The sequence below is a fragment of the Panicum virgatum genome, chromosome 3N (genome assembly GCF_016808335.1).
Source record: "Panicum virgatum strain AP13 chromosome 3N, P.virgatum_v5, whole genome shotgun sequence".
NCBI lineage: Eukaryota > Viridiplantae > Streptophyta > Magnoliopsida > Poales > Poaceae > Panicum > Panicum virgatum.
In genome coordinates, this window is record NC_053147.1 from 45,321,732 (window position 1) to 45,332,159 (window position 10,428).

The window sequence follows — 10,428 nt, forward strand, 5'->3', positions numbered from 1 at the left end:
TGTTGACCGAAAATTACTTTATCAATGTATAATTCGTGTTAGAAATTGGTGTTATGGAATTAGTCTCACACTAAAAAGATACTTAAGCCGCATCAATTTTTAGAGTTATGGGATTACAAGAGCACATGAATAAGCCAGTTGGGCTAGAAAAAATAAGCTATGGTTCACTGAGACAGATAAACTGACACTACTACGAAAAGAGTTTGTAGGGACTGATAAAAAGCTATTTTTAGGCACCGATCTAGCATGTGTTGCTAGTTTTTGCTGCTAAAAATACATCTATCTGGGGTGGATTATGCAACCGCCTTTGAAATCCATATTCAGGGACGAGCCACCCCCACCCGCCCCTGAAAATCAGGGGCCAGTCACCCCTGCAGGGGTGGATGGGGTGGCCCGCCCCTGGAAATAGGTTCGAAATCTAATAAAAAATTCAGCGATTCGAATTTAAAATGGGCGTTCTATTTTTTGCTATTTTTAAAATTTGAATTGAAATATGTTTTTTTTAAATTTGAATTTGAATGTAAAGAGGGGTAGATGTAGACATAAACTGACGTGGGATGAGTCGGTTAAGAGAGACCTTAAGGATTAGAATATTTCTAAAGAGATAACTTTGGATAGGAGCGCTTGGAGACTAGCTATCAATGTGCCTGAACCTTGAACTTATTTCTTTCGGGTTTCATCTCTAGTCTACCCCAACTTACTTGGGGAAAAAAGCTATGTTGTTGTTGTTGTTGAATTGAAATTTGTTTTTTTCTACATTAGGGGCATCGTGCCCTTGATTGTGCCACTCACAAAGTGAAATATGTTTATCATCCTTAACAAAACCACTCACCATCACATGTGATCTGATTATAGTTGAGTCACTGAATACTCTCAAATTCATGCAGTTTTCTGCATAGGCAATGTATCAACCGTGTATTCTCATTTTTTGCGTGTTTCTCCGCAACTTTAATAAATTTATCAAGCTCCCCACGTACATAGGCGTTCGTCCAGTTTGCATTGTACACCAGGTCCTATCCATCTCTGAACAGCAAAAGATAATTTAAATGGATTAAATCAATTTTTTTCTTGAAACAAATAGAGTCCTAAATTCACATAAATATGTTCTTCTATATATGTATAGGTGTTGGAAAAAGTCAATTTAACTAGTACTAAATATAAAACCAAAACCCAACATATTATTATACCACTAAATCTTGGGGGAACAAAAATCTATCATGAATGTGTGTAAAGATAGAAAAATTAAATCAAATCATTTTCTCGAAAGAAATACCTAAATTCACATAAATGTATACTTCTATATATGCATAGGTGTGGGAAAAAGTCAATTTAACTTATACTAAACAAAAACAATAAAAAACTCAACGTATTATTTTACCACTGAATCAAATGTTGGGAAAAAATTAACATGCATCTTTGAAAAATAGGAAAAAAACAAATCTTCTTCTCTCCTTCATGGATCTAGGGCATTATTTACTTAAGAATGGAGCTAAAAATTATAGATCGAGTCAAAATGATTAAATAATCTTGTTCTCCTCCTAAAATAACACAACTTCATCCGAAAAATTGAAGCAAATGGTGTCTCAAATGGCTAATCCACATCATGGAGATCTAGAGCTAGTTAGAGGCAATGAAAGCTCTATTTGTGCCATAAATCTGACAAAATAGCTTAGAAATGATAAGAAATTAGCATCAACCTACCTCCTAAGCCCCCAACTCGAAGAAAATCAAGTTGAAAACCTCCCCCACCCCCACCCCCTTTTCTTTTTTCGGATCTTGGGGAGCTCCTCTTCCGAGCAAACAATGGGGGTCCGAAGGAGGAAGAAGGTGCTCAGATTTTTATAGATATTTTTAGGGGCGGGTTGGGGTGAGCCACCCTTAAAAATACCATTTGTAGGGGCGGCTCACCTCCTCAGCAGCCCATACAAATGGGTGCCATTTTCAAGGGCGGCTGGGGGCCGGGATGAACCGCCCCAAAAAAATGAACTTTGTAGGGGCGGCTCAGCCTCTCCTAAAAATGTCGCCCATTTGTAGGGGCGGCTGAGGGGGTGAGCCACCCCTACAAATGGATTTTCATGGGCGGCTCGGTTGCTACAGTACATGAGCTCCGTTTGTAAGAACGGGTGATATTTTAGTCCGCCCCTAAAAAAACTTGAGGTGTTGCTACAAATCGTTGTTGTAGTAGTGTGAACTCTGCTTCCAAAATTACCCTCAATTTGCAAGTTCAACAAATCATTGTCAACTAGGCGCACTCGAACATGAAGTTAAAGACAAAGCAGTTTCCGTTCTTGCTCTTACAGGCTGTTTTCTATGTTAGGATATTACTGCATAACAATGCATACCATTTCAGTCAAGCAAAGTGAAAGTCAATGCGACTTTATTGAAGAAATCATGTTAATTAGTTAAGGTCAAATGGTAAATGTACTCTGCAAATGTCAACCTTAACATCAGTGCGAAATTTTATTGTTCAGGATGAAATCAGACATTTTGAGTTTCAGCCGCAATCAATTGACTGGAAAAGGAAAAAAAACAGAGCCTGCTGGCATATGCGTTGTAGGTTGCACAGGAAGTAGTGACACATAGATTATATGTAGCCGGCCACAAGAAGCCAGCGAAGAAGTAGCTAATTGCATTTGTGCGCAAGCATGACGACTGCATGAGGTTTAAACCGTATAATGACGACCATTTCCCCTGGTGAGAGGATCAGCCGGCACATAAGTAAACGGAATGGCGGTAGCAAGATTGGCCTGGCCTGGTGATGTGACCATTTTCATTTGTTCTTAACGACCTGGACCTGCTGACCCTCGAGGCTCGAGTTACGTACCTGCACGGCTTCCTTGCTGCAGCCTGCAGCCCAATGTGAAAGATGTATAGCTCGGGCTGAAACATTCACACATAGACGTCATGGGGGCTTCTAACCAACTGGACGGTCCGTAGATCCAAGTGGTGGAGCAGCCGGTCGTGGGAACAAAGCGTCTCGACCCACCATTTCCACCTGGTGCTGACGCAAGCATGCGTGGGTGCGTGTGCGCACGCGTGTGGTGTGACCGTGAGTGTGCCACGTTCCGACACTACTTGGACAGTCTCATCTGTTATGTTGAGTCGTTGAGTCCGATCAACATAGACGCCTAAACTCTTACATAACTCTCTGCTCCTAAGTGCTTTCAAAAAAAAAATCAATTGGAGTTTGCATTGTTTTTTTTTTTGACCGGGAAACGACAATGGGAAGACCACAAGAGATCTGTAAAACATTTATTCATGGCAGACCACCCAAAAAGATTCAACTCCAATCCTGACAATTAGTAAAACAGGAACAGTTTCGCACGGCTACAGCCATGCAAGAGTTTACATACCGGCCTCTCCCAAGGCGTCCAACATCTAGATAAACAAGCGACAGAAATATACACCATGATATTGTATTTATCAGACATTAGGCGACCAGTTTAATTAGAGATCGCTCTTTATCTCTGATTACCTAACATGGAGATAAGTTGAGGCGATAAACCCAGTTGACCTCGTAGCTGTGGCATCCTCAGCATTCAACCATTACGGAATCTGATGAAGCTTCGATCCTCGCCAGAGATAACTGACCAAGAGAGCATAGCATCAACATGGCAACGGCCATAACTCGAGATCTACAGCCACCGAACTGGAATCCAGAGAATGAGCATTTTGCAAGCAGCTATTGCAACGCGAGCACCCACTGCTCTTAGGTGCTCTCAGCAAGTCGTGCATTAAGACTCTTATACAGATTGACAAGATAAGGCTAGAAACTTACAATGCAGGTCACCCGTATCATTTAGCTGCCAGCAAGATTAATATTGCAGCACAACACAGCCATTAAGCATTTAAGCTTCAGAAACAAGCTACCAACAGATATCGATATCTATGCTAACCATCAATAAGTTAACCTCTTCAGGACAAGAAATCACAAGAACAAACTACATACAGAAAGATCACATGCCCATGATAACATTGAAAAGACTCGTACTAGAGAACAAACTAATTCCAAGATAGACATGAATATATGCTAATGAGAGCTTAAAAAACATGATTAAAACCAATATCTTCAGAAGCTTGTTTATACAATAGTGCCAACGCAAATTTATTGAAGAAATCATGCACCATGTTCATGGTGAAATTAGACAATAAGACGCAGTTGAGTGAGTTTTATGGGGTTTAACTAAAATATAATAGCATTGAGCCTTTAAGTAACCTTTTCACACTTTCTAATAGGGAAAAATGTTTGTTAAGGTTCACAAAAGAATGATCAGACTTCGATAAACAGAAAACTGGATTGCACTTGCTAACAATTATAGATTCGGTGCATGTCTTCAGCTAAGGTTACATATCTTTAACTATTGGACAAGTAGTTTTGCCAATCAATGAAACAAAACTCTACATAATGCTTCAAGATTTATCCACCGTACCCAAAACTTGCAATCATTTCTTCTTGGGAAAAAAAAGGCAAAACAAAACCTCAGATTATAGAACAAACGAAACAAGTATTCACCATATAAATCAGTAATTTGAATAAATAGAGAATCATTAAACAAGCTTTAGTTGGAAACAAGGCGATACTGACAAAGAGATAGTTGTCCACAATAAGTCAGTAAATCGGTTGATTGGTTTGTGAAATCAATGAAGTGATTTAGTCAGGACTACTATTTCACTGTATGCCATGCATCTCAGTGACAAGCTAATGTCAACTGATAATATTAGATAGATGAGCATAATTCAGCATAGCTAGATCAAATCAATCAACTGGAAAATAATCTATATCACTATGAAATGTATAACCTTGTTAGGGTGAGATAATTCCAAAAGCAAGTGAAATCAACTCGTTGGACAACAAAAAACCATCTGGGTCGCTGAGACGGATAAATGCAGCTCTGTTACCAAAATCATCTTCACTTTGCAGGTCCAACTCAAAATCTGTATGTGGCAAGGCTCGTCGTTCCATATCCATGGCAATTACAAGCCCACTCTCCACAAAAGGCCTAAATGTGCTACACAGCGATAGCGCCAGACTTTTCCCAAATGATTTACTGAAACTTTGCAAATCAAGCCCCCAAGCTGTTCTCAATGATAGCATAACCACATCCATTGCCATGTCCTTACTATCAGAGCTTCTAGACTCGTGGATCCATGTTCCATCTTCCAACTTCTGAACCCACTCTGCATACTCCTTCATTCTTCTAGGCCTGGAGTACCTGACACCGTTAATGTAACTTGCAGATCCAAGACCAAAGGCATAGAAGGGCCGGTTCTGCCAGTATGTTAGATTGTGCTTGCACTCGTATCCAGGCTTGCAGTAACTACTAATCTCATAGTGGTTATATCCTGCTTCAGAAAGCCGCTTTGAAGCAATCTTGTAGAAGTTTGCAGACTCAGTGTCACTCGGAAGAGGAAAGACACCAGGAGTATACCTGTTAAAAAAATTACATATGGATATAAGAATAGGTGTCAATTTGTCTCTTGAACTGAAACGTATTGATCCTGACAACGCTCAAATGCACACACACAACAATTAATATTGCTGGTTTGCATCTATATATACAGTCTAAATACTGGATTACAGAATCACTTTTTTTTAACGATCCAGAATCACTTAACCTATCATGAAACATGAAGGAAGAGTTTTCTTTCACACTATCCATATTGGGCAAGGGAACTAAACATGCCGCCCTAACCTTATGGTGATTGTAAATCACTGTGCACAAACTATAAGATCATAGGTGCCTTGTGGCAGATGCTAAGCAGAATGACTGTATTATAAAAAAAGGACGTACCCAGTGCCAGAATGACTGTATTATAAAATTAAAAATTCAGAATGTTTGGTGGTAAACTTAATGGGAACGTATCAGGTGCAAACCAACCTCTTTGTGCAACCGTGCAAACTTCTAATCTGGGCCACAGGATCAACATCCAAGGGGCATGATGGGTAATTTTACACTTAATCGCCCGCCTCTAATCATACTTTTGCAAATTCCCCTCCCACTCCCCCTGAGCACCCCCTTGGATGTTAATTTAAGCAAAGCTACGAAAGTTACCGCACATAGAACCATGTTAGTTTCAGTTACATGCTGAAGTGGTGACTGGTGACTGTGCTTTGTTAAATTTACAATGGATAAGAATCACTCACATTTGCCCAAACTTGGTGCCTTTCTCAATCTGCAGATCATACACGGAGACGTGCGTGGGCCTGGCATCCACAGTGCACCTTAAGCTCTCCTCCCACATCTCCTCGGTCTGGTTGGGCAGCGAGGAGATGAGGTCCATGCTCCAGTTCTGCAGCCCCTCGCACGCCGTGACGATTCCGACGGCCTCGTGCACCTCGTCCACGCCGTGCGCGCGGCCGCACGCTCGGAGCAGGTCCTCCTGGAACGCCTGCACGCCGAGCGACACGCGGTTGACGCCGACGCCCACGAGCTCCCTGAGCCTGGCGGCGTCGAAGGTCCCCGGATCCATCTCGATGGAGACCTCCGGGCACGCCGACAGGCCGAACCTGCCCCGCAGCGCGTCGAGGACGGCCGCGACGAGGCGCGGCGGGACGAGCGACGGCGTGCCGCCCCCGAAGAAGACGGTCTCGAGCGGGACGCCGTCGTCGGAGACCGGGCGCGTGGCAGCGACCTCGCGGAGGAGGAGGCGCACGTAGTCAACGATCCTGGGGTCGTCTGCGCCCTCGCCGCGGGACGGGGTGGTGCCCGAGGAGGAGCCGAGCGCGACGATGGGGAAGTCGCAGTAGTGGCAGCGCTTGCGGCAGAAGGGGAGGTGGACGTACACGGAGGAAGGAGGGAGCTCCGGGAGCGACGGAGGGGGAAATGGAGTGGAGGAGGTGGTGGCGGCATATCGTCGAGCAGGTGGAGAGCGTGGGCGGATTGGGGGCGATTTCTTTGGTGGGAGGTGGGAGACGAGCGGGAAGGCCAATCGTAGCATACTGAAGCGGCGGCGTGCGCTGGATAGGAGGGAGGAAGTAGTGGATTGGCTACGGTAAAGTCGCGTGGTCTTGTTTGTTTCGCGAGGGGGTTTATATATTAAGCTGGGCCTTGGTGGGCTGTGACTCGGCCTAGATCAGTGTTTGGCCCATTTCCGAGCTATTCTCAATAACGGACTTTTGCAAACTTTTTGGCCCACCTCTTCTTATTCCGAAAATTATTTATCCCCGTCATCTTTCTCTTTGCATTGCTTTCTTATAACTCCTAAATATAAATAAACAAATTGCACAAAAAATATATAAATAAACAAAGAGATAATATGAACAAAATTATCACAACCCAAAATATTTAATTTTAGTATATGAGTTAGTAGCACTAGTTGATACATTGATTCTCTTGAGCTTCTAAATTTTTCACACATTTATATAGTTATCAAAATATTTGGTGCAGGAAATAATTATTTTCTAAAGCTAAATTAATAATATTCAAGGTATACTAATGTGTTTGTTGCATTCATGTTCGATAGCATCTGGGCTTTCGTAATTGAATAGTTTGAAATACGTTTATCCATCGATTTGGTTTTTCTAGGAAACTTTCAAAAAAATTGGAAATTATTCCTAATTTTCTAGATTATAGCTATTTTATTAAAAGGAAGGTTCAAGAAATTTTTTCATGAGCTTTAAGTACTTTAGTTGGAGTTCTTCTATTACAAGCTATCTCTAGGATTTTTCCTAAGTTTTTGAAAAATTTTAGGATATTTTCCACAATTTAAACATCATTATCTGCAATATTCTGAATTCTTATTCTTGCTCTTAATGGTTACTACGAGTAGAAGAACACAACTTGAGAGCTAAGTAAGAGTTAAAGAACCAGCGTTGAAGACTTTAAATAGCTAATATTTTTATTGAAGGCAATTGCCCTTTTTATCATACATTCATACTTGTGTAGATTCTATCTAATTTATTGGCCTTGTTTGGTTTCTTGGAATTCTAGGAATAATAATATTTTGATCACTAATTACAGTGTCAAACAAAGTCAATTTACAAAATCAACTCCAGAACTAGGTTATTATAGCATGAGACGAATCTAATGAGGCCTTTTACTGCGTGATTAGAAGATGGTTACTGTAGCATCACTGTGGCCAATCATCGATTAATTACCGTCATTAGATTCGTCGCGAAAAGATACATCCATCCCTAAAAAGGTTTTGCAAATAGATTTCATTTAGACCTTCATGCGGAGTGTAGAAGACGTGTTCTAGAAGACTTTCTAGGAAACCAAACAAGGCCATTAAAAGGAAGGTTCAAGAAATTTTTTCTTGAGCTTTCAGGACTTTAGTTGGAGTTCTTCTGTTCCAAGCTATCTCTAGGATTTTTTCTAAGTTTTTGAAAAATTTTAGGATATTTTCCACAATTTAAAAATCATTATCTAGATTCTTATTCTTGCTCTTAGTGGTTACTACGAGTAGAAGAACACAACTTGAGAGCTAAGTAAGAGTTAAAGAACACAACGTTGAAGACTTTAAATAGCTTATATTTTTATTGAAGGCGATTTCCCTTTTTTATCATACTTGTGATTCTCATGATAATTTTACACCACCGAATTGCATGCATGTGTCTAATTTTGATGGGTCCTAATTAACGACTAGTAATATGCACGCGCGACACGCACGTGTTTTTAAAAAATTAAATTAAAAATTTATGTTACAAAATGGGTAAGCCACATCTATCATTAGTTTTTGTGGATACAATATTCAATACATTCAAATTTGAGAATTTTTACAATGATTGAAAAATGTAAGAATCATCCATCTGATAGAATCATATGGTGGTCAAGATAGAAAGTACCTAGAAGTACTGACACTAAAGTACCTGGTGGTACAAAAATGTGTGACCAAGTACCAAGAAGTGGAACCGAATACTCATTTAATTTAATTTTTGTAAATAACTTCCATTGATCACGGTTAAAAAAATGCAAGGCAAAAGTACATGAAAGTACCCATTGGTACTTTACAATCATTGTAACAAAACTCTTCAAATTTACCATAAAATGGAAATTTTGATATATATATATAGATCATATGTATATGACCATACATCTCGTGCAACCCATTAACGACACCACATGACTATACATCTCGTTCAAAATTGAGAAGAAAAAAATGAGAGAAATCTAAGCAAGCATCTGCTTTCTGCTTCGTCCTAGAAACATAGAGCAAATATCTCACCACTCTCCGCAGCGTTAGAAGTGAGCAAGGTGTGTGTATCTTAAAGGAAGCAAAGCCATATTGGTTGCAGAAGAGCTCCTTTGTAGTAGGCTATAAGTAAAGAATAAATTAGTTGTATACTAAATTCGGAGTTCTATTAAATTGAATAAATACATGTCCACTTGGCATAAAATCCTGGATTACAGAGCTGCTCCCAGCATCATGGACCTAATTCTTGATGGTACAAACTGTTTGGATCCAACTATATCAGTAGCATAAAGCGTATATATAAGAGAAACAATGAAATTACGAGAGTCTAACACATCAAGAAGTAGCAATGGAAGCAGCCAGGACCTATTGTGATTAAAATACCTTGACATATAGTAGAACTTGGCAAAGGCAATGGCCGGCTGGCAGACGTCGCCTCCAACCGAGCCCTGGGGTTCGTAGGACTTGATCTCGGGAGAGCGGCTGAACAGGCCTCGGGGCCTCAAGCACCTGCGAGCTAGCTCTCATCTGAATGACCCTGATGTCAAGCTTGTCTCAATGGCCTAGACCGATGCCAACGCTATGCGCGGCTTGGAGAGAAACAATGAAAAAAGAAAAGACTTCTGGACGCCAGAGAGAAAGCAATGGACGATGCAAAGAAAGAGAAACACAAGGAAGGAAAAGGAGAAAAAAGGAATGCGTGATTTGGAGCGGGATTGATAGCGCGGGAAAAAAGGAAGTCTTTTAGGCGCCGAAGAGAAAGTAGTGGACGATGCAAGGACAGAGAGACGCATGGAAGAAAAGGAGAGAAAACAAAAGGAACGCGTGATTTGGGGGGTGGGATTGATGGCGTTGGAAAAAGAAAAGTCTCCTGAGCACCAGAGAAAAAGCAGTGGACGATGCAAGGAAAGAGAAACGTAAGGAAGGAAAGGAGAAAATAAAGAAATGCGTGATTTGAGGACGAGATTGATATTGTGGGTACACGGGTGGGTATGAATTTTTCAATGTGAAAAAAGTAGTGCCAAAACGATAGAAGTATTTTGCTGCATATAATTTTTTTTCCAGAAAACTTTCTTCCATCCTAAATCTGACAAGTATGACCTTTGTGAGGGATACATGAATATTTTTTTAAGATGAGAATTGTTTTCAATTGTGTTTGTATGGTGGGTCGAAGACATGTTCGAGTTCGACCCACCATACAAACACATGTTCGAGTTCAACCCACATCGACCAGCATGCAATTTTCACATAGATACAGGTACATCTCATCCATCCGAAACGGACGGGTCAACCCAC

At 40.8% G+C, this 10,428-nt stretch overlaps 1 protein-coding gene across 2 annotated transcripts; it reads right to left on the reverse strand.

Moving 5' to 3' along the window:
* Window positions 1-3,238: 3,238 nt before the first annotated feature.
* LOC120665995 (heme chaperone HemW-like) lies at window positions 3,239-7,012 on the reverse strand. Of its 2 annotated transcripts, XM_039945759.1 has the most exons (3): window positions 6,146-7,012; window positions 4,801-5,429; window positions 3,239-3,586 (listed from the first exon to the last, which is right to left on the reverse strand). In XM_039945759.1, exons 1-2 carry the CDS (start codon window positions 6,937-6,939, stop codon window positions 4,805-4,807), a joined length of 1,419 nt encoding a protein of 472 aa, XP_039801693.1. In that variant the 5' UTR covers window positions 6,940-7,012; the 3' UTR covers window positions 3,239-3,586; window positions 4,801-4,804. The 2 variants fall into 2 exon arrangements, with proteins under 2 accessions (XP_039801693.1, XP_039801692.1); XM_039945758.1 differs by having other exon boundaries at window positions 3,243-5,429.
* Between the last annotated feature and the right edge of the window lie 3,416 nt (window positions 7,013-10,428).

Bases quoted from the DNA above. Each gene is read 5' to 3' on its own strand.
- LOC120665995 (XM_039945759.1), bottom strand. From the start codon at position 6,939: ATGCTACGATTGGCCTTCCCGCTCGTCTCCCACCTCCCACCAAAGAAA. The intron at 5,430-6,145 runs GTGAGTGATTCT...TTTTTTTAACAG, and splicing joins GGCACCAAGTTTGGGCAAAT to GTATACTCCTGGTGTCTTTC.